The following is a 24508-nucleotide window of genomic DNA, read 5'->3' as shown; positions in this document are numbered from 1 at the left end:
TCTGCATCTCCATATATTTATTTACAGAATATCTGAATCGTTCTATACAATGGCTGAAAAATTCGACGGGGTGTCCTTTTAACCTTGAACTTTTTTTTCCTAAAACTTTAGGCAGAATACCTATATTTCAATTTTCTGAAAGCAGAAAACTGTTAAACTATTAAAACTGTTATCTAACAAAAACTTTCTTAAAAATAACCTGTACGCACCACGATGATGTCGGTTGTTGAAGGCTCTGATGTTTATGAAAGTGTATGTAATGGATTGTGTTCTTATTTCTTAACTCTTACCAGTGAAATGAACTCGAACTTCTTGAAGAATGAAAAGCATTTTGGATTCGATACTCTTAGTGTATCTAAGTTTTCGACGCCCAGTGAGGATAATATGGTACCAGTTAGTGATGCATTATTGAAATAGCTTTCTGATATGTGAGAAGTGTACACTAACAAAGCATAAATAAGTGTCAGACAGCACCTAACATCAAACAATGTTGGATATATTTCGCGGATTGAAAAGTTTAGTCAAAATTAGTCATGTAAACACTGATTCTCCCGTATTTCGATTGCACTATTCGATAACCGTTATGATTTTGATGGCATTTTCACTGATTGTTACGACAAAGCAATATGTCGGCAATCCCATCGACTGTGTTCACACAAAAGACATACCAGAGGAAGTATTAAACACCTACTGCTGGATACACTCGACATATGCCCTCAAGAGCCTTTTCCTGAAAAAAGTTGGAAGTGAAGTGCCTTATCCAGGTGTTGGAAACTCGGATGGAAAATCCGTGGATAAAAAAATTTACAAATACTACCAATGGGTGTGTTTCTGCCTATTCTTTCAGGTAAGTTAACCGTGTTCGAGCAATCGTGATGCCTTCTAATATGATAAAGTTAACAGTAAGAGCTAACTGGAATCACAGTAAGATATTGAACACACCACCAGAAGTACTTAAACGAAGAATATTCGTGACCATACGATACGTAAAGAAAAGATTTTTTTTTCATAGTTTGATAAGTTTGCTGTGGATCGAAAACTGCTACTCACACACAAAAAGAACTTCTTTCAAATTCGAATAAGAATTCAACTTAAGAATCGGTATACATAATTTGGCAAAGTAAATCAGATTGAAATCATATAAAAAAAATAACTGTCCCCTACGATCATGTCTAAACTTCTGCTACAAAAAGTACAGTCTATATGTCCCTGATCCCACAACACACTCACTTGATCCAGGCGATTTGGTCATGAAAAAGATTTCGAATGGCGGGATCAACCCGTTGTTGGTACTCGCTTTGGATGGAAAGTGATGCTGGCGATTTGGCCGGTACAGTTGATGGGCAAAGCAATCAAATGCTGGTTTTGTGGCACAAACTGAGACATAATTGTAAAAGAATTCAAGGTCTATGGCTTTTGAACAAAGTTGATAACGTCGTTTAGAAGTTATGCAATGGCTATTTTTGTAATGGACAAAACAATACACAACAATACACAAATTTTAAAACGTATAATTCTGCTTGTTAAATTTATTGCTTTTATTGTCACTTTTTATGTCACAACTTGAAATTAAAAATCATTTGTCTACTAGTTTGATCAATCTTTAACCATGGGTCCTGGATTCTATGGTTAGGAGTTTTCTACCGTGTTTTGACTAATCAGGATATACTTTAACGAATTCCGGGTTCTTTCATTGACATAATAGATGTTTTTTTCAAAAATCCACCATTGTGCAGCTATAATATCAACATCTTTAGCTTATATTTGAAGGGGGATCCCCAGAATCCTTTAAATGAATAAATCATGGACCATATGTATGATCATAACTACTTGACAACTGCCATTTTGAATCGATTATCATAAAACTACTAAACACATTTTTCCAATCATTCGATATTGGGAATCCAGCCGTTTACGTTTCGATTTAATCCCAGAATCACGCCATCAAACGCGCATTTCACTCATACTCATTATCCGTTATTATGTGTTTTCCTATTTTTAATACAATTTTTTCTCTTTCAGGCCATTTTATTTTATACACCACGTTGGCTGTGGAAATCCTGGGAAGGAGGCAAAATACATGCACTTATGATGGATCTTGATATCGGTATATGTTCAGAAATAGAGAAAAAACAAAAGAAAAAGCTCCTGCTAGACTACTTGTGGGATAATTTAAGGTATGACTGTACATTTTTTAGTTTCTTTTCTCTTACAGCATAACATTTCTATCTTTGTTTATTCAAGATATCATAATTGGTGGGCGTATAGGTACTATATATGTGAATTATTATCACTGATAAATGTGATAGGTATGTTAACAGTTTAGATTTTTAATTTTAAATAACAAAAACAAAGGTGGCATCAGTTTTAATGACGTTTCAAACAAAGAACATCCCCAGTGAATTGATTACAATAACGGGGTTTATACTATACTTTTAAACTTATATTTACACAACAATTAACATTTTGAAGCCTGACGTAAAAAAAATTAGGCCGTACAAATCCAAACAGCTATAACTTGTCAACCGTTCAGTGGATTTTTCCAAACTTGAACTTGTTGTATTACTTAAGGTGTCTAGTATTATTTTGTACAATTCTAAGGAGCATTTGTAACTGTTTTCTAGAAGTCCGAACATCCGACTTCCGACAAATAAAATTGATGTACTAGATTGACGGAAGTATGTATTCTGCTATCAGTTCACCAACGACGTTTGAATTTTTTTTCATTCAAATGCTCATTATGACCAAATTCTCGATTAAAAATCCGGGCAATATCCGGACAAATTTGGTCAACAAATCCCAAGAATTACTTAGACCCTCGTGCAAATAATTTACGCGCTGTAAAATCTGTTTATAGACCTACATAGACAACGCACTTATTGATATACTTTACATCTTGAGATGAAATTGAATTTAAAATTAATTACGACTGGTGTGTCAATAAAAGTAGTCGATCATTTATTAATTTTTAGCTTATTTTTCAGTAATTATAATAATGGATGATTTCTTGAACCACTAACATTCTGGTACCGGTATGTACAGAATGCATTCTGTTTTCTGTTCGTTTCATTTCATATGTAGGTCAATCAACTTTCATTATAAAGCTCCTTGGTTCGCATTTCATAATAGTTTTCGTTCAAACCAACAACAATTATGCCGTTTGGATATGAGATTCGAAAATCAGAAGCGAGCAACGACTGATTTGAAAAACTGTCATCGATTATCTATGTGTACCAATAGCCGCGCACTTCTTAATAATTATTTAAACTGTAAATAAGGTATCCAAACTGTTTAAAATGTTGCTTACATGGCTGTCAGGCTCATTGTGAATATTCTAAGGATTTTTATGATTCACACATCAAACACTGATTTTTTTCCATTGTTAGTGAAACTAGTCTGGTGCTAGAATAGTATAAGACGCCATTTTTACAAAGCATTATTTTCCGGAAGATATTTTGCTACAATCAGGGTGGCCAGCGAGTTTCCATTATCCAATTCCCGGTTTTCTCTTGTAAGATTTTATGTTTTTCACGGTGTAAGACCAACGCTTTATACCTTTTACAAGATTTATTGAACGAACAAATATATCTATTTTATTTTATAATATTGTTAGTGAAAGTGTGTGAAAACTGAAAATTTTCAGTGAATAAATTTTTTAATTTAACAACTGTAAAAATTGCGGTGGGACTTGTTGGATTTCGTACCGATATTGAAATATTGAAATGTTGAACTGTAAAAGGGTAAGAAATTCATTCAAGTATTCCATTTGTTCAACAAAAATTATTATCTTCGTCTAAGTCTTTAACAAAAACTGTTTCCAACTTTGACAACTGTTTTTTACGTAAACTACTTTTTTTTATAATTTGAATTTTTTGGACGTCATCTTGGAATCTTAAAGTACCGCATTGCTTAATTTTAAAACCACATTATGATATCATGTGGTACATCTAAGTTGATGTTTTGAATCTCAAATTCTCTGGGAGATTTTAATGTTCGTTAAATTAATAAGAATTGAAACTTCCATTTGTCAATAAACCAATTGTGGGGTTCAAAGGTTTTTAAAATCTTTAAAATTATTGTGAGGAAAATATATTTTCCGAGACAATTAAGGTTAGATTGTTTGTGAAAATATTTAAACAATATTTGAAATGTCAATATTTTGTGATGTTCAAACTGCGGGGCAAATTAATGAAGTTTAAGGTATTTTATTGGAAAATTTTATGAAATCTTCGAAACTCATGTTAGATTTGTTAGAATTGGACTTAAAAATAGAGATTTAATGTCATTATTTCCTCCAGCAGTCTAAAAGGAACGAGAAGCCCATTATGTTGTCTTGAAATGAGAGTTGCAATCAAAAGGGCTGGACAAAGATATATTTTGCCGAATATTTGATGATACAGGTGATACTTTTTTTTAGATTTCTCATGTAGAAGTTTGCTACATGTTAATGCAAAACATTGTAGAATTTCAATGCTATTATTCATTTAGATAAATCTTGGTGTTTGAACCACAAAAAAATGATTTTGATTAAAAAAAAATTCTATTGAAACGAACTCTTTAAAATAGCAAATTATTTGATACAATGTATTATGAGTTTGATTCTAAAGAAAAAAAATTTAAAACAAAGAATTTATTCTTTGAACTAAAAAAATACTTTGAATCAAAGAATTTGTTTTAATTTCAAAGGTGAAAAATTCAAGAAATACAATTAACGTCTACATCAAATTTTCAATAAAAGTTTACTTTTGATTAACATTATTCTTTTCTATACGTAGGATTTATATAGACAAAGTTATTTTCACTGCCTAAAGGTTTTTCCCGATTTTGATGTCAAATTCCCGGTTATTTCCCGGGTTTCCCGGTGCTATTTTCAATTTTCGGTTTTTTCTCGGTTTCCCGATTCGCTGGCCACCCTGAACAATGTTTTCGGTCCCGATTTTGATAAATCATCAACACTTTGTAACAATTTTCATTCGGTAAACCATTCTTCTGATATTGTTTCTAAAAATGGTGTCATATAATGAAAACTATTGACTGGAAATCCTGCCTATTAAGCTTATGTAACCTTTATGAGCTTCTCGACGTTTAACTGGTGATAAATCCGTGTGCGGTGATAAAAAAAAAATCAAAAATCGAGTGTACCAATGGCCGCGCACAACAAAATTGTCATTTTTTCCGCAACAGACCCTTAAAACTGTTCACTTTTCTTTACAAATGATTCATTATAAAGCTACAAATAACTTACGTTCGGAAATTTTTGCCGAGGTGGTCGGATTCAACACAAAAAACTGAATAGAAAAAAAGGACCCGCTTAGCTCACTTGCTAAGAACAACAGAAAAAATGTCATCCGGCAAAAACGATGTTTGTTTTTATTTTTTCCTGACCTCAAAAAGTAGAATAAATTTATTTCTAGTACGGCAAGTAAAAGATACTTAACGTAGGTATCAGAAAATGCGAAACATAGAAATTTTCGTTGTTTAACTTCGGAGAAAATAAAGATTAGAGATGAAAGTGCGCGGCCATTGGTGCTTTCACGGTACTGCTCTGCCGATCATCGTTCACCACACTTTTCACATGAAAAGAGAATGAGCTGGCCAGAAAATGCAGCAGCGTTGAATTCGTGTTTAGGGCATCCGAAAAAAAATTGTTTTGGTTTAGTTTTTTATTAAACAAACCTTCGCTAATCCGTCTATTGCAGTGCTGCAAATTTTCTGAAAGCACAAATGATATTGACTGTGATTTTCTGTCAGTGTAAAAAGCTTGAACTGAAATGAATGGAATAGAAAAGACAACGAATATAAAAGCTTCTGATCGGCTCGGTCATCTTCGTGCTTACGGCAAGCTTTGCGAGTATGTCTATCAGTCAGTAGAAAGCTTACTCGTAAACCCGAACTAACTTGTTTCACCCGACTGCTACGAAAGCGTCTTTCGCTTAGGCGTTTCTGTCACTCACTGCATCCGATCAGTGAATGTAGCTTTAGCATTCAATCAGTGTCAGCGAAAGTTGCTGATAATTTCAGTAGGCATTTGTTTTTTGCCATTTTCAAAAATTGTGAAATGGGATTCAAAATGAAAACACGATTGGAAATTCGCTACGGAAGACTATACGAATATTCAGAGGAGACAGGAAGAGAAATGAATACAACTTTCTTTATGATGACATGGCGAATATCTGACAAATATGACAAAAATTTGACAATTGTGGTCAAAAATTGACAAAATGTAATAAATATGGTGAAAAATGACAATATTATGACAATATTTAGTATGACCAAAGTCTGACAAATAGACAAAATTTTGGCCTAAATATGACAAAAAATGAACTATAAAATGACAAAAAATAACAAAACCATGACAAAAATCTGACAGATGAGATAAAAATTTGACAAATGTGATAAAAATATGACAAAAAATATGAAAACTATTACAAAAATATAGCGAAATTTGGACCATACGATAACAAAACATGACAAAAAAAATTACAAAATTATGACAAAAATCTGACAAATATGACAAAAATATGTCAAAATTAAGACAGAAATATGACATTGGTTTAACAATGAAATGACAAAAATTCGACAAACCATAGTCAAAAATATAACAAATGTTTTAAAAATAAGACAAATTATGACATAAATCTGATAAATATGACAAAATCATTACAAAAAATTAACAATTAAATGAAAAAACATGGCAAACTTATGACAATGACAACTGACAATGACAATGATTTAATAACAACAATCTGAAAGATTTGACATTTGTCATATTTTTATCACTTTATCATAATTTTACATAGTTTGACGACATTTTTGTCCCTTCAATTTAAATTTTTTTTTTATATATTTTAATCACAAATAGTGATCATGATATTGTCATTTTATTGTTGTATATTCGTCATATTTGTACCTCACTTGTCTTAATTTCGATTTTTTTTTGCCAATATTTCTTCATTTTTATTTAAAGTTGGTACATTTTTGTCAGTTGTAATATTTTTGCAAAATTTAGTCATTTTTGTTAAAAAATTGTCATATTTTTATCACATTTGTCATATTTTCGACAGAGTTGCGTTGGTTTTTTTTTTTATTATATTGTCATAATTTTGTTACATTTTTGTCGTAATTTTGTCCCCCACATTTGTCCCACACGATCCCTCGCCAACCCGAACACTTTTTTCTCAACCTTCCCACCAAAATCCTTAAAAAATAAGAATCTCAACAGTAATTATTCAATTTCCGCAAGTCTAGCGGATCGAACAAGCTTTGTCACCATTCAACTAAACTTAATGACAATCGAATTGAGCTTTTTTCACTTTCAGCAATGTTTGCTTGATACTGAAAATGAAGATTGGATAATCTCATGAACCTGCAAAGAGCCTGAATGTATACTGAGCACCGATGTTGCCGATTCGTGAATGAGTATGCAGGGTGCTTTCGGGATTGAGCTTTCTGTTCATTATCAGATGAATGCAGATGGAAATGAACTGAGCGTACACTGCAGTAAATTCAATTGAAAATTGAAAGCTGACACTGATTATTTGCAGCACTGGTCTATTGACAAACAATTTCAAACTGAATTGGATTTTTTTGTTTGATTTTCCAAGAAATTTGAAAAAAAAACCGGGAAAATCCGAGTTTTTTTTCAAAATCTCGGATTTTTTGGACCGGACCGGACTGTTTTCTAAATTTTTTGATTTACTGCGAATTTAGTACCAAAATAAGACAAAATCATTTAAATTTATTTGATACCAATCACTGCAACTCAGAGAAACATTAATTTACAAAAGCACCGTTTAGCAAGGTAACATTTACTAAAATTAGACAGAAATCTTTACCTATTAAAAAAACCGTGATAATTAAGCGGGGATCTGTGAAAATTTTTGGAAATAAATCTGCCAAAACATCACAAATTGTAAAAGTATAACGCTTTCTGCACCGCTTATTTTTTTTTCAATTTTTTCTACTGAAGAAAACGCTATCGTATCTTAGCCATTGGTGCTGGTAAAAAATTTCGTCTAGTGGAACTCAAAAGAAATTATTTTCGATAGAACTATTAATTTTGCGCAAAAATGAACATGGAATGACCGATAACCAATTTTGTCAGCTTTCATATAAGCGGAAAAATCGGAATTGAAATAGTGTAGCCGAAGGATTTACGTACAAGCACTTTTTTACTTTGAGCAAAACTTTTAAATTATGAGTAGAACTCAAAAACCGTTCTACTGAATTTGATTTTGAAATTAATCTTCGGAAAATTATGTTCAAAAATTCTGTAAACTAGCGGTTCATCAAAAACTAATTTCAAATTGTTCTGATGTTTGTATCCGCATCTAAACGGTAACTCATTATTTTGAAGAATTAGATTCTAAAATAGTTATTTATGCAAGAAGCTACAAAAAGTGAATTTTTTCAGCAGGGGTTGTAAATTTATTCAACGAGGCTTGTCGATTTTAATAATTAGTCGAGTGCTGAAAAAATCGAGTTTTGCAACGAGTTACATAACCAATTTTTTGCAATACCGCAAAATACTGTTGCAAATCAAAACAGTGTCAAAAAGTAACACTTCTCGAAAACTTTTTTGAAAACTGTATCGAAAAGTACTACTTTTCGACATTGCATTTTTTGGTACTTTTCCTACCAAAAATGCAATGTCGCGTCATTTAAAAACCAAACTTCATAACGAAAAACAGTGCATAATTGTAAAAAAAAAACAAACTTTTTTATAATTCATTGAAACCAATCAAGGTATTTATCGAACTTGAAATTAAATTTAACCAGAATTATGATTCAACGATATATTTGAAACTCTGCATGTCTCATTTGATCAACGCGAAAAATTAATAAAACAAAATGCTTGGCTATTCACTTGTACTGCAATAATATTATAATTGAAAATTTATTAACAACATGGACTACAAATTTAAAAAAAAAAACAAAATTAATAGAAACTCTTTGGACGATTTTTTAAATTTGCCGGAGAACTACTCAAAAAAGCTATACTTTTCATTTCTGGAAAAAAATAATTACCGTTATTATATTTTTTTTCTTTTGAATTTCTTCATAAACACACTGTGCTTTGTCATTGCCGATCAACACAAATCCCGGTTGCTTATAGAGAATTCGCTTTCGTGTGGTGGTGCACCGGGGCACTTCCCGTAGTGCACTTTTTGCTGTTTTCATGCTCGTTTTCACGATGAGTAGTCCACTGGTAGTGCACCATAAAGTGGACGGTGGAACACTCTGAAAATATTCGGTGTTGCTGGCGCTCTCACCAATACTATCATGAATTTTGACAGGATGTGCTTCCCGATGTTAACAAATATCAGCTGGTCTTGTTTATTTTATACCGCAAAAATTGCGTTCTAGCTATTTCCACATTGTTTTTTCCTTAATTTACGGAAACTTGTTCCGGATACCAGTGCCGTTTCCAGCAGAGGCGGAGAATTTTACCCGGAGAAAACGTTCCAAAGCAAACAAACGAATCTCGGCCCTCAAGCAACTGGAGACAGCAGGAAAGCTACCAAGAGTCACTCGTTTTAATCTTCAAGCAAAAATGAAGGATGCGGATCGGACGCTCCCAAGAAGAAATGTGCCCAGAAGGTTTGCTGCAATCGGTTCCAGGAGATACCAAAGAAGAGCAGCAAATCCGAGTGCAAAAAGTGCATCCCAAAGATCTGGGGAATCGCCCAAACCGAAGAGTTCTCTTGCTCGGGCGGTTCTCTTAAGTTGGTCTCGTGCAGCAAGGAGTGTTAAGCTGCTTCGAAGCTTCTCTGCTACAAGCCAGCTTCGAGCGTTGAAGCCCCCGAGTGCGTGAAAATCGTGAAAAAACTGTGCTTTATTTAGGATGACGATGCTCGGTTACGTCAAGTCCCGGATTACAACCCGTTCGAGGAGGCAGGCAGTTCGAGGATGCACCCGCATTGGGGGCTTGAATTTCTTTTTTTATACGGGATTTTCGTCCTCTGGGATGATTCATCCCTACAAGGGCTTGAATTTCGTTCGTTTCGGTATGTTAACAAACTTTTCCGCGATCCGAGTTCGCCGTTTTGGATTTTTTTTGTAATCTGAAACGGAAATACTCGAACGAAGAAGACGAGATTTGCGAGGAATAAACGTTACTCTCAAGACAAAATATCGGAACCATCAAGCTGGGGTAACTGCAGTCCAGCAGCAGCAAGCATAGACCGCCCAGAATCAGCCGGTATTGCAGTTATTATCATCAGGGCCAGAGGCGAATCTACCAAACAAGCCTCTAATAAAATAAATCTGAAATTTTCACAATTTAACATAGTACATAAATTCATGCTAAAATTTTTATATTATTCGCAAGACAATGATCAACTGAAGTAAATTTGATTTCAATTTTCGAAATTAAATGAAAACTGTAATGGATTTTTGACAGCTTGATATTTTCTCTTGACACTGCCGATTTCACGCACACCAACAAAGGTGAGTGCAAAACTCGATTCATGCTCGTTTTCAGCGTGGATGGTGCAACACTTTCGGGTGGTGAAAACGAATACGGTATTAGTTTCAGCGAAAATTACAGAGGCGAATCTACTCTGCAAGCCTCTATGTATAATAAAACAAACAAACAAACATCATTGAACCAGCATTTATTCTACAGATATATCAATGAGTAGGTGAGGTTTGTTCCAGAAAGTTTTTCACATCGTAATGTAGCATTATGTGTGATCCAAAAAATGAACAAGTGGAAAAGATGCAAATTCATAAAAGTGGATTTGAACTGTAATAGAATCTTTGTACGCCTCGGTGGCCGAGCGATTAGCATGATAAACGGTTATCGCTGGTCCACTGGTGGCATGGGTTCGATTCAAATACTGGTACTGGGTGTTAGCGGTTTATGTCATTTACAAGAAAAATCTTTGTCTGTGTATTAGCCTGAGTCGATTTAGGATGATTTTTGCTGTTTTTTTTTCTAACTCTGAAGTCTTAATTACATTTACGTGATTTAATTTAAACTTTTAGGTTTGTGTAGGAAATATTTACATTTTGTTCTAAAAACGAACATGATTTTTCTTTCAACTCTCGAACCGAGTCATTGTATTGTTTTTGTACCAATTTATAAATTCATTAAATTAAAGGAAATTTTCTGCTTATTATCTCTTTAGATAACCAAGTTAAACCCGGTTGATTTGGAATTGAAGGAATTTTAATTATAACCGCAACAAATCGACTGTCCAAAGATTCTGTCAGTACAATGATCTGTTAGTACGAGAACTTCTTAAAAGATAACTATGTATTGAAGTTGATGCTTCCATGAAAAGAATGAAATCTTTAAACCCAAAAAAATGTATGCCGTAGGCTAGATTCGATATCATGCGTGCAGGGGAAGTTGAATGTCAACATGTTGGAAACATTTACTTTTTTCTTACCATTTCTAACATTAAATTGGTTTGTGAAGCATATTTATTTATGCACTAAGGCTAAAGAGAAATCGCATTAAAACTGAACCCACCTTAGAAAAAAATAGTGTTGCCTTTTCTAGCATTGAGATTTAGATGAATGTATAACACAGTTCTGGAAAAGGTAACCACACCATGCCCAACTAACGAAAATTAATTCTACTTATGCTTGTGTTGCTTTCACAGGCCAAATGTTTTTAATGAACCGATTTTTTGACGGCGAGTTTATGACGTTTGGTTTAGACGTAATAACACATATGGAAGCAGATCAGGAAGATCGAATGGATCCGATGATCTACATATTCCCTAGAATGACCAAATGCACCTTCTATAAGTATGGTGTCAGCGGTGAAGTAAGTGAACGTTTACTTTTCCTGTAGGATAATACTAAGCCATTTTGTTATTCTAGGTTGAACGACACGACGCCATATGTATTCTTCCGCTAAACGTAGTCAATGAAAAAATTTACATATTTCTATGGTTTTGGTTTATTATTCTGACAATTCTAACGTCCTTAACGATATTATATAGAGTAATAATTATTTTCTCGCCTCGAATGCGAGTGTATTTATTAAGGTTAAGGTTTAGGTAAGTACGCTTTTTATGTCTTCATCCATCAGTCACCATATTTGTTGGAAACAATTCGTTCTTGACATCGAATGATGAAAACTATTTTGTACAAAGCACACAGTTTGAAGGGCTATCAAATCTGCATAGTATTTGCCATGTTTGCCTCTGTGATCGTTTGTGAGAGTGATATTTGTCTTCTTCCACACTTTGTTACACCACGTTTTGTCAATGTTTTGTCAATTTACTGTGTAAGAAGGTATCGTATTTATTTTATCAAATGCTCAATAATTGTTTGTGGATAAAGACCAATTTATAAAAAAAAGGGTTAACAGCGAAAAACAACTTTGGCTATGAACGAGCAAAAAAAAAATAATAAAGCGAGAAACCGCGAAACTTTCGACTACAAAAATCGATATTAGACCTTAACAAAACCATAAATCAAATGCGATTTCATTCTTCACGACAAATCTTGGGATCTTAGAATTCGAACTGCAATTTCAGATTTAGATTTCAGATTCAAATTTCAGTTTCAGATTTCAGATTCAGATTTCAGATTCCAATTTCAGATTTAGATTTCAGATGTAGATATTTATGTGTTAGTTTTCTGGATCATATTTTTAATCCAGAATCAGACTATTTCTCCTTTAGGATTTAAAAAAATCTTCTTAAAATTTTGCTTTCTTCTGTAAGCACTTTTAACAACATCGTACGCACATGATTTGAAACAGATTTTTCGAATATTATCTGTGTAGCACTTATAGTTTTAATACTTTTTTAGGTCAAAAGCACCGATTGTACTAACATAGCATACTTTACATGTACATCTTTTTAACGAAACTCTATACGTTTTATATAAGAATGATTAAGCAAACGAATCATTGTTATTTTGTGGAGTTAGAATGAATCTTTAACATATACAACACACTATCAGAATTCAAAGTTTTTACAGAACCCCAACATTTCCATTTAACTATATAATCAAACTATAATTGTTTTTTTTCCTTTCACGTAGAAAATGTCGATATTTAGTACCATTATGTCCTTCGTACTATATTAATCAAGGGTTATTTATTTTTCTTTTCAATTTGATAATAAATAAAAAATAGAGATTGCGGTGAACAGAAATATATCATCATAAAGTTTTTGTCATCGATTATTCTCAATGACTGGTTATCGCATTGCTCAGAATGACAAATTCTATGCAGATTTTTCGAATCCCGGCGTCCTGGTACTAAACTCAATTTATACTAAAACGTTTTTTTGTCATTTGTCAGTTGTTCCTAAAAAGTTCATATTGGTGAACATTAGTAAAATTCTCTGCCATAGATTGGTAATAAACATAGCGTTATTTAAGAAACACTAAATATTTCGTCTAGAATCATTCTCATTCTTGGTATTATTTTGGCCATCATAAGATTTGTTGGATACAGAACTAAAGAACTAAACTTAGATTATCAAAACAGTCTGCTGAATGATGTAATTGGTTTTGGTAGTTTTCATCAGATCATTCATTATTCGATAAGAATGGTATATACTGAAGATTTATGAATTAATATTCTTGTACTATTTCAGGTTAGTTCGTCGAGACGCTATAGAGATTATAGTAAGACGTTCGAAAATGGGCGATTGGTTTTTATTATATAGATTAGGTGAAAATTTAGATAGTATTATATTTCGTGATGTTATGCAAGATTTAGCGAATCGTCTACATAATAATCAACACCATCGTGTACCTGGTATGAAAGGTGAAATACAGGATGCATGATATTGGCTATCATAGATTTTATTTGTTATTTATATGCTATTTTTTCGTATATTTTTCTTTGTATAATTATCCTCTATGTTTGTATAAAGATTTGTTCATCACTTTGACATATTTTATTGCTACGGCGGTAGTTTCGTTAAAAATGTTAATCACTATAAAAGACTTAAGCGAACAACAGCTATGTACGCATTCGAACGAAGATATATTTTCAAAAAAAAAATTGAACAAATGTGTAGAATGTTACCGAGCGATATAAGAATCCAGAACTTGACTATATTGTTACTGAAGAGCCACAGTTTAGTTGTTTTTGGCCAAAAGTATGCCTTAATGGGCTGTAAGAACAATGTACAGGGGATTTAATCGTTATTTATCTGTCGGATCGATGTATAGGGAAATAAATTACGATGAAAATCATTAATGAAAAGTCAATCACTAATTAAAACGATAAAATATTTTACCGAAATGACAAACAATTTAAACAAAAGAAAAATGTTCTGCACTTTAAGTAGGAAAACAATTATAAAAGCATTATTTAGTGAAGCACACAATCGAACACACGCACAGACACCCCCCACACACACATCTAGGACAATTTCAGAACGAAGACCGTGAGAACCGTTTAAATACTCGGGTAATAGGTAGGGTCAATGGTTAATTATGTTGACAGCTTGGATTCAAACAATAACACATTGCAAATACACTATTTCATTTAAAAAAAATCGGATTTATAGGTTCATGAGCTAATGCACACATGCTGCTTTCACTTTAACCACAAATTTTGTTTAAAAACAACTAGATATTCTTAATACATAATTCTCAAAAGCCTAGATACCAACTTATTTCAAAATGACTCGACATTAAAGCTAAACATTTGGAGAAACATAGAACTAAGAAGGTGGCTGTGTGCATTATAATACGTATCGCCTTAAACTAATTACCCTCATGGAACGATTATAACGAATCAACTCCAATGTATGTGAAAAAACTACGAGTTACGGCTTTTTACCAGTTCAACTTGGTTTAGTAGATTTGATTTACTCAAAAGTACTTACGCGAATCTACCGACTGAAATACACATTTGAGATTGTACACAAGTTTATGATTTTGGCGTTTTCAGTCACTATGCAAGATCCAAAACATCATCATATGTAATTCAATTTAAGAGTTATTAATAAATAATAATATATTAAAAACTTACAGATGAAGGTTCAATTAAAATTAAATATTCATTCAATAAATAACGAGGCACCGTTATCATTACTTACTTACTTAATGGTCCCGCGTCGATCCTTTATCCGTTGTCATTGGAACCACCTAAATATAACAGAAGACACTTTGAGAAACAAAAAACTTTTAAAATATATGAATTAAAAAATTACTGCCCAGGGAAAGCACCCGTTCGATTACTCTTGGTAGCTTATAACCCTGTCAAGAGACGATGTTTTTGAAATCGGTTGCTAAGATCAATTCGTTCCGTTAGAGCAAGTTCACTGGTGTTGGAAAAAGTGGTAGATATTTCGACACTTGTAGCAGATTTTGAAAATTTACCGTTCAAAAATGTTTTCAACAATCAAATTATTTTATGAAAACGAACGTGCAAAAACTGCATAAAATATTACGAGCTAAGGAATTTTCATCTCAGAGTTCCTTAAAAAAACTTCTTTCCATGTCGTTTATTTACAAATCGCTCCTTTTCGAGAACTTTTTCTGTTGAATAGCGGCACTTCAAACATTCTTTCTTCGGGTAGGTCTTCCAAGTTGCTGCAAGTTGACTTTTACAATTTTTCCGAAAAACTAAAATTTAATGAAATTTAAATGATAAAAATGTTACGAAACGTATTAGCGATTCAAGAATTCACTTTTTCTTACCATATTCTCCAATCCCAATTGACTAAATATTTTATTTAACTGCGAAATTCTCAAAAATTTTCATATGTTTTGGTAAACTACTACTTGTTTTGACACTTGAGTCCCTAACATCATCATTTTGATCGCAGGGCCCTCTGAGAGTCGTTTTGAACTGCAAATCGCTAATACCACTGTTTCTATTTCAGCCGTATGTGATATAAATCGAGCTATTTTTGCATCACAGCATGCGAAAATAGAACACGTGTTGTAAAAAAATTGAAGGCCGAACTGAATTGAGGATCTTGAAAACGTTTTTGCATGGTAAAGTTTTCAATATGTGCCACAAGTGTCAAAATTTCTACCACTTTTTCCCAACACCAATGAACTTGCTGTTAGAGCAAGTTCACTGGTGTTGGGAAAAAATGGTAGAAATTTTGACAATTTGAAAATTTTACCATGCAAAAATGTTTTCAAGATCTTTGGGCGTTGTAGTTTTTTACAACACTATAGCTATTTTTGCATCACAGCATGCGAAACTACAACACGTGTTGTTAAAAAGCTTGAAGGCCACAGATCTTGAAAATGTTTTTGCATGGCAAAATTTTTAAAATGTGCAAAAAGTAAAAAAAAATCTACCACTTTTTCCCAACACTAGTGAACTTGCTCTCAGGCACGTGAGATCCACAATCCATTTTGCAAACTCTTGGCAGTGTGACGACAAATTTTAGTTTTTTTTAAATATAAACATTGCCCCTTTGTTGTATGGAAATTTATGCTATTTGAATTACCTTCTGTAAGTTTTTAATTTAAAATTATTTGGTGACGATAGTTCCAAAATGTTTGTTATAGATTCCCGAGAAAACGTAAAGAACGAAACGTCGAGATAAAAAGAAATGCTTTTTTGGATCTCGCTTCTCGGGTATAATTTTACCAAAATATTTCTATCATGAGGAAAAAAAAGTAACATTTCTATTTCAAGTGCTTTTTTCCCAGTGGGTTCTTTAAAATAACATTAGTAGTTATCAAACGTGTTGAAAAACTGCGAAAAATGTGTATTTTGTTGAATTTCACATAACATTGGTTTTCATTACTCCATTCTCTAATCCAGCCGCTTACCTGTTGAATCTTTTTCATATTTTTTTAAGAACGTCAAACAAACTGTACAGCAAGGTCGTTACTAGTACACATGAACCTTTCTTGTTTTGGCAATTTTTGATTGCATGATAGCTGTTGAAAGTAGGTACTTGGTTTAAAATTGTTTTCGATAAACCAATGCAATGTAATGAACTATCTCGCTATTTCTTGTAGAAACAAAATTTTCACAAGCGATTCTGTTGGTGAAGTGATATTGGAAATCTGGGAAAAGGTTACCCAAATATATAAAATTGACTTTTTTTTAAATCAATCGTAGAAAAACCTAGATCTGTAATCTTCTTCATATATGCATCCATAAGATGAATACTAGGATTTTTCATCGACGCATCCAATGTGCAAACTTCGTGTTGACAAAATTCGGAAAGTTTCTTGACTTACAAGTAAGTCAAATGTTCAATTCAAGAAACCAAGACGAAATAAATGCACTTTCCACTCGAAGTATGCAGAGTGGGTTGAATTTAAAATTTTGAATTTATTTTTTTTTCTGTGGTGCACCAATAATTTGGATTTCGGCTAATCTTGATTTGAAAATAGGTACGGATTAGATGCTTTCTTTTTTGTAAAAGTTTTCGATTTTTTAAATTTCCAAAAAACGATTTCAGTCTTCAATGCAAACGAATCTCTAGAAAATATAAATATGACAGTAAATTTGAGGGGATGGCCTCATACATTTCCAATTGGGTTATGAGCGGAAACTTTTTTTTATCAATTTCTCTTGATTAAATGATGCCAAAACTACGTGTGAACTCAATTGTGGTTACCCAAAAAATTAGTAACATTTTATTTTTTTTGTTTTGTTTTTTAATATGATCGTATATTTGAAGGTACATATATATTGATATATAAACATTGAATCATTCTGTGAATTGGTTTAAATCGCTGTCATTTTTGCTTCATGATGAACATTTCGTTTCAGCAATTCAGTCAATCACAGCGTTGGTAAAACAACCTTAATTATGTAGATCAAATGTAGCTTCTAAAAAATCGCTTCTCTTGTTATCTATCTGTGAGGAAATCTCTCTATATTCTGAGGTTTTCATTTGCATCCTTTCTTCACTGCTGTAGCTTACATTCATAATCACTTTTAATTTTTTTTAATTCACTATCTTACCATACACAGTTTTAATTGGGCTTGCATATTTTACTTTGTATAATCATTTTGTAGCTTTTTGAAGAAAAATTACTACTGAACTAACATGTTGATTCAAAGAAAGATTTTGTTTAAATACATTTCTAACCACACTCCAAGAAAAAAAAACAAATTAAAACAATTGTGAATTATCAGCACCATAAACAGTAATACAAATTTTGGAAGCAATTCATTCAGTCCTGAATTAGCGCAACGAGTTCTAATTTTGTGTGGAAATTTGTCTGAGAAAACCAGAAAAGAAATTTTTCATTCAAAATTCACCAGAAATGAAGTGAAAGTTCGAAAAAACAAATATAACTTGCAAGGACAATATTGATAATCATCGTCAATCAAATCCTGCCTATTTGTTCTTGAAAGACCACAGCCAATCTCAAGATGTTTCAGAAATTGACCTGAAGAAGTGTTTGCACTTCTTTTGGGATAATATTTATTCGAAATATCTTGCTGCACGATCGCCAAAAACAAATCTGTCGGCGTCTTCTAATTAGAAACAGATTGGCACCAAAAACTTCATGTTTCATTCAGATCGACGCATTTTATCAATTATTGATGGATTGTCTTCAAACCTTTCAATAATGTGTGAAAAAAAACCTTATAATTTTGAAATTTGAATAAATGAACTGTTGAAAGACAGTGGTAATTTTGTTTTTGTTTTTTTTTCTAAAATTCACTTGTTCAAGCTGTTCTGGGAAAAAAAACTATGTATGGTAAGATTTACGATAGTATGTAAGATGTGAGACTTTGGCACTATTTTTTTTTTTTCTTCCGTTCCGTATATTTTATTTAAAGCACCGCTTCTAGAATACATCTATGGAAAAGTCATCACATTTTTTTTTTAAATAATCATTTGCAGAGCTTGATATGTAACGCTTATTCATCTTCGATATTCATCTAAAATAACAAAACATCACACAATGCGCTAAATGCTTTCTCTTGATTTTCAGATGTCGACAAAATTGAGTACGGATTCGGAGTAAATTTATTTTGATTTAAATTGAACATACGCCCGACGGATTTTGCTAGTTACACACATAAATTACGGATTAAGTTATTCGAGAGCTTATGATGATCATTTCGAATACAAATAACTATTAGCCAAACTTGTCTAGTATCGCATTACTAATCAACTGAATAACACATTAAATGTAGACGGAAACATGCATTTACAACTAACATTTTTTCAGTAGAGACATTCGATTGATCTCACAATTTTCATCTACATATAGTCAATCTTAGTAATTTAGAAGAGAATACATAAAAAAATTATTTCACAACAAAAAAGCGAAGCATCATTTAAAGTCTTACAAAAATCTTTAGTTATAATTACAAAACTTCAGAGGAATATATACTATACTGCGTTTCACGCAATAAATGGATGAGTCATCAAATCTTAATAATCAAATACCGTGGAACATGACGAGGTCATACCCAAGAATGCTAATTACTGTTGATTTACCAATATCGCTGCTCCAGCATCTCCTATATTGTTACAGCTCTCAAACACCCAATACAAGGTAATCATTTTGTTACATTTGCTGTTGATCCATAAAGTTCTCTTTTATAACAAAGGGAATGGCATAGCTATGTTTACTGTTTTCATTCAAGATGCCAGAATCAAAAAATACACCTACGTTCTTACCAAAATGCTGGTATCTGTGAAATGAAAGGGGCATGATATATTAACTCAATTATAACAAATTCTAAGCAATAAATTAGCGGCTAACACACTTTAATTCTCACATGCTGTAGTTTTATTTGTTGACCAATTTGAGTGGATTGGATCTTCACGAGATGTTATGTTTGTCTTTTTAAAGAATATTCGATTGCAACAATGTCTGACACGTTAGCATGGATATTATCATTCTATGGATATTATTAAACACGGTTGTCCAGAGTTCAGAAATGCCTGTTCGACAGTATTTGAATGGATTTTGTCACCACTGCCAAACCATACATCATAGAAAAAAACACTGTTTGAACGCTGTGTGATGATATTGGGACATAAATAAAATTTTATAAAATTCCTAAACCGTGCAATAAAATAAGTAAATCGTATCTAAATGATTTCAGATTTAGGAGATCTTCATTCTCACTCTTTCATAGCCTAACTATAGCAATAATCCATAAGTTTATGAAAACGACGAAATATCTATCAGAATAACGATTTTATATTAATCGGTTTTGTTCATGATATCCTCAATGCACATTATTCGTGCTCATTCCATGGTATTTAACGAAATATTGTACATAGAAATATGCGAAATAAACAAATAAAACGTAACGAAAAGTCAAACGAATCATAGATTATCGAACAATTACGTCTCCCAATAGTAGAATGACATTAGAAATCATCTAAACCACAAGATTAATAATACGAGACTATACATAGAAACACATCTGATGCTTCTAAAATCTAATCAAAACTAAGATAGATAGTGTAAATAAAGCAAATATTGTAAATAAAAATTAAAAAAATATATCAACGATAGCGAGAACAGGTAAAAAAAATATGCATTTCTAATTAACTCTTAAAATTAATAAAAAAAAAAACCATGAATATCATGTAAAAATATGAGGCAGAGTGATAATTGATGCAAGGCACCACGAATGTCTAAATAAGATTAGATTAATATGGCTATATAGAACTAATACGCAAATGAGATTGGGTTATAAAAATAGTTGTGTATGACAATATTACTTCAACTGGAGAACTGCGGATGATCAAGACATTTCCCAATGTCAACCAACTCGTACAACAATCGTTCTCCAAACATACATAATATTGTCATACAAAGCTATATTATCTGATACTTCGTCATACATACAGTTCACCATTAAAACGATAAAATCAATTCAAGTTCGACAATATATGCTTATGCCGCATAAAGTATTATATTTAAATCTATATCCTCACTATTTCGAAATTTGAGCACACGTTAAGGTAAAACGAACAACGCAACTCTGCCAATCTATTGGCTTCTCAAAATAAGGCCTCAAATTAGTTGTTTTGGTTTTTGAATGAAGAAATAAATTTTTAACAAGAAACTCTACTCCTTCCGCTATACAAATCGTTTGTCGAAAACGATCATTCCTGCTACTGATGTTATCTTTCTGTACACATAATATATTTGAAACGAATTGATCTGATGGAAGTTTATAACATTGTTTCGAAACAGCATATTCGAAAGAGGCCGAGCAGTGCCATTTTCAATTAATTTTATATAAGCTGCTTCTGGCTGTACTGTTACGTTAATCGAGCACAATGTTATTTTGTTTCTCAAATACTGGCAACATTGCTTAACAATTTCTCAAGTCTTTTATACTGTCCATCAAGGAACGTCGAAATTGCCGAGTTTTTGAATTTTCCCCAAAATTCAGAAGACATATTTTTGACAGTTGTGATAAAAACGTATCACTAACATTTCTCGGAAATGGGAAGTGACTCGAAAATATTCAGGTTTGCTCGACTTATCACCTGGTAGTCTTTATTCAATTTTAAGTGTTGTTAAACTGGCCCGTTGGAGTTGATATTTAAGTTATTCAAACAGATCACATACCTTTTATGATTTTTTTTCACTTCCAATACGTATGTGAACGGGTGTAAAGAGTTTTACGAAATATTTTCGCGATTAAAATTAATCTGCGTAAAACTGTGTGACTTGAATTGTAACCTTGAAAACAAAACTCAATGGTCAGTGCCTACTTCGAATGTTTGGAAAATCTAAAAACGAATTTAGACAACTGCTACTGCAAACACGTGAAATATACCATGCAACTAAATATTTTAATTAGAATTTTATTGTCCATGACGCGGCACCGTGCCGGTTTGATTAAAAAAATTTAGAACTTTTAAACACCGTTCCCATGAATGTATGCATTTGAAAACGAGAGAAAAAACGGTAGTTAGTCAACCATCTGACATTTAATACTTACAGGAAAAGTGCGGACAAACCTTCCTAAATTATGCTTTGAACAAGTAAACATTCTGGACTTAAACTTAGCATACATTTTGAAACCTAAACAAAACTTATGAAAATATTCTACGAACTTTGATTTAATATTCAGCTAAAGACAAAAGGTCTAAAATTTACTCGTAACGTAAAATAATCCCAGACTTAAAGCTCAGTGATCGAAGGCATGTAAGCAAAACCAATCTTAACTTTGCTGTAACTCACCAAAAAATCAATATCGATTTTGAAAAGTTTGCAAATTCATAGGTCTGTTTTTGGAAATTTGTTTAAAAAATTTAATATCACAAACAAAAAACGAATTATTCTAAACTTGTTTGATCTCTTGGAATGTTTGAAACTTATCGCAAAAATGACTATTGATTCAGATGGATTAATTAGGCTATTTTTTACATTTCACGCTCATGTTGCAGCGCTAATTTAAGTATGATTTCTCCTCATGACCCTTTTCCCTTGAAAGTTTCATTTTAGCGTGCCTAAATTTCGATCTTAACAGAATCCTACTTTACCTTACTGAATGAAAAAAGCATCTCAGAAATTCTAACAGTAATATGACATCCAATTGAACTTCTGCTTCATGCAAAATAGAAAGTGCCAAACATAATACACTTAAATGAAACTTAAGATCAATTATGAGTGTTGCCCTACGAATAGGTTTTAATTTATTATGTGTACTGGATAAACATCAATTTATCGACGCATTTCAAAACCTATGAAATAACCAAAAAAAACCTTAGTATGTAAAGATGACCCGTCCTACAGAAAGCCTTGCTGAAATCAAATTATCTGGTATAAGAACTTAATTTCACTCCAAATACCTATACCTAATTTCGAATTGCATTGAGCAATTGATAAAGTGGTTTTGTTTCGGATTTTCTCGTTATTTACCAACCATTTGGGATGGTTTGTGTGCTCAAAGAATGGTTCAAGGTTATTAGTCAATTAAAAAATATGCACAATTTGGTGAGTACCTGAGACCAAATTTTCAAGTTTTGTTTAAATCTTTTTTAACGTTGCACAACTTCTATGAAAGAAATCATATCTAGTCATGCTCAAATTTTTTCATTACGTTATTCAGTTTGTTGGGTCATTTTTACCTATAATATTCATTACCACAGCTTATTCAAAGCCGAATAATATACCTATATTTATAACATGCAATAAATTTTAATGAATAGATTCTCATAACATACACGCATACAGTTCTCATTGATACAAACTGCCAAACATTGACGTATAACATATTGCCATGAAACTAAACTTTCCTAATTTATTCATTAGACTCAAATAAAAAATTTCGTTTTACGAAACCTATCAGCAATTATGTTAAGAATAGAAAACGAAAATAAACGGACTATTTTTATAATAAATATCTCACAAAGCGGTAATGCGAGTTAGAAACGAAAAATTAATCGTGATTTTAAATCGAGAATCATTCATAACAACGTACTCTAACACAGGAGGACTATACATTATAACAAAAAATGCATATACATAAACTTTGTAATTTTTGAACATAATGTGGCAGAGTATAAAGAATTGAAAGTAGTAAACAAAAAATATAAAAAAAATACAAAATAAGCATACCAAAATCGACTTTAGTGATTTTATAGCATAAAACAAGAATTTTAATAACGACCAAACTTAATATTAATTATACACATAAATGTTTTTAACGATACGGAAACAAAAAAAATAAGAGCAAAATTGATACTAAAACACCAAGAAGTGCTATTAGTAAATAAAAACCCAACATTATCTGTTTATTATATTTCATTAAATTAAGAAGACGAATCTTCCACTTCAGATAAACAACAAAAAGAAAAACGTAGAACATTGAAAATAGAATGAGCATTATAAACGAGTTAAAATATGGTGATACGAGTGTTAAACCAGAGTTATTATCTTTTAATAATAATTTGATGCAGAAGGATGAGAAAAAAAATAATAAAATACAATTACAACATAATTATAATAAAAATAACTAGTTACTGCCTTAAAAATATAGAAAATATAATTGAAGTTCATTGAAAAATAGCCGATGATTATAAAATATATTGAGAAGCAATCGGTTCAATGCAGAAAAAAACATGGAATAGGAAGCAACAGACTTTATATGTTCAAATAACAAAACAATTTGAATCAAATGTAATTCCTTTCGTGCAGAACATATTTTATGAACGAACATCTCAAGAACAATGTAAGACGAAAAAGATGAAGAAGAAAAATCTAAACATATGGTTTTCCAATTGCTTAATTCACATTTTTCTTTGTTTTATCATGAAGCAACTCATTCAATTTATATAAGTCTCGATGACATTGTAAATACTGCCATGTATACAATACAATAAAACAAAATATTTCTAACACAATTCAAAAGTGTAGCTTCTAATATCACACGGTGGAATAAATAATGGGAATTTGTGAGGAAGTAAAAGGTTTTTTTTTATTTATATCACAAAGCTTTGATAACAGGTTGCAAGTACCTAGAGACGACCTATTAAGTCAGACAATTTTTAAAAATATCTACATCTACATACATCCAATTTGTATAAACGTAGAATTAAATTGATTTCTTGAGGTTTTGAATGCAATAAAAGATATGTAGTTCATTCAGTTCATCACA

At 32.0% G+C, this 24508-nt stretch overlaps 1 protein-coding gene across 4 annotated transcripts; it reads left to right on the top strand.

Moving 5' to 3' along the window:
* Positions 1 to 293: 293 nt before the first annotated feature.
* Positions 294 to 24254, top strand: LOC129759813 (innexin shaking-B). 4 transcript variants are annotated; one of them, XM_055757341.1, is made up of 7 exons: positions 298 to 847; positions 2023 to 2177; positions 2245 to 2309; positions 11613 to 11779; positions 11836 to 12014; positions 13569 to 13741; positions 18859 to 24254. In XM_055757341.1, the coding sequence occupies exons 1-7, from the start codon at positions 488 to 490 to the stop codon at positions 18900 to 18902; spliced, it is 1143 nt and encodes a 380-aa protein (XP_055613316.1). In that variant the 5' UTR covers positions 298 to 487; the 3' UTR covers positions 18903 to 24254. The 4 variants fall into 4 exon arrangements, with proteins under 4 accessions (XP_055613319.1, XP_055613318.1, XP_055613316.1 ...); XM_055757342.1 differs by having other exon boundaries at positions 300 to 847; positions 13569 to 13732; XM_055757344.1 differs by lacking the exon at positions 13569 to 13741 and having other exon boundaries at positions 294 to 847.
* Positions 24255 to 24508: the final 254 nt, after the last annotated feature.

The sequence above is a fragment of the Uranotaenia lowii genome, unplaced genomic scaffold (assembly GCF_029784155.1).
Source record: "Uranotaenia lowii strain MFRU-FL unplaced genomic scaffold, ASM2978415v1 HiC_scaffold_279, whole genome shotgun sequence".
NCBI classification, from domain to species: domain Eukaryota; kingdom Metazoa; phylum Arthropoda; class Insecta; order Diptera; family Culicidae; genus Uranotaenia; species Uranotaenia lowii.
Note: the sequence above shows the minus strand (reverse complement) of the source record. Positions and strands in the feature narration are given on the sequence as shown.

Coding starts and splice junctions, on each gene's coding strand:
- LOC129759813 (XM_055757341.1), top strand. CDS start 488: ATGTTGGATATATTTCGCGGATTGAAAAGTTTAGTCAAAATTAGTCAT. Junction 2,310..11,612: donor ATCACTGATAAATGTGATAG/GTATGTTAACAG, acceptor TTGCTTTCACAG/GCCAAATGTTTTTAATGAAC. Junction 12,015..13,568: donor TTATTAAGGTTAAGGTTTAG/GTAAGTACGCTT, acceptor GTACTATTTCAG/GTTAGTTCGTCGAGACGCTA.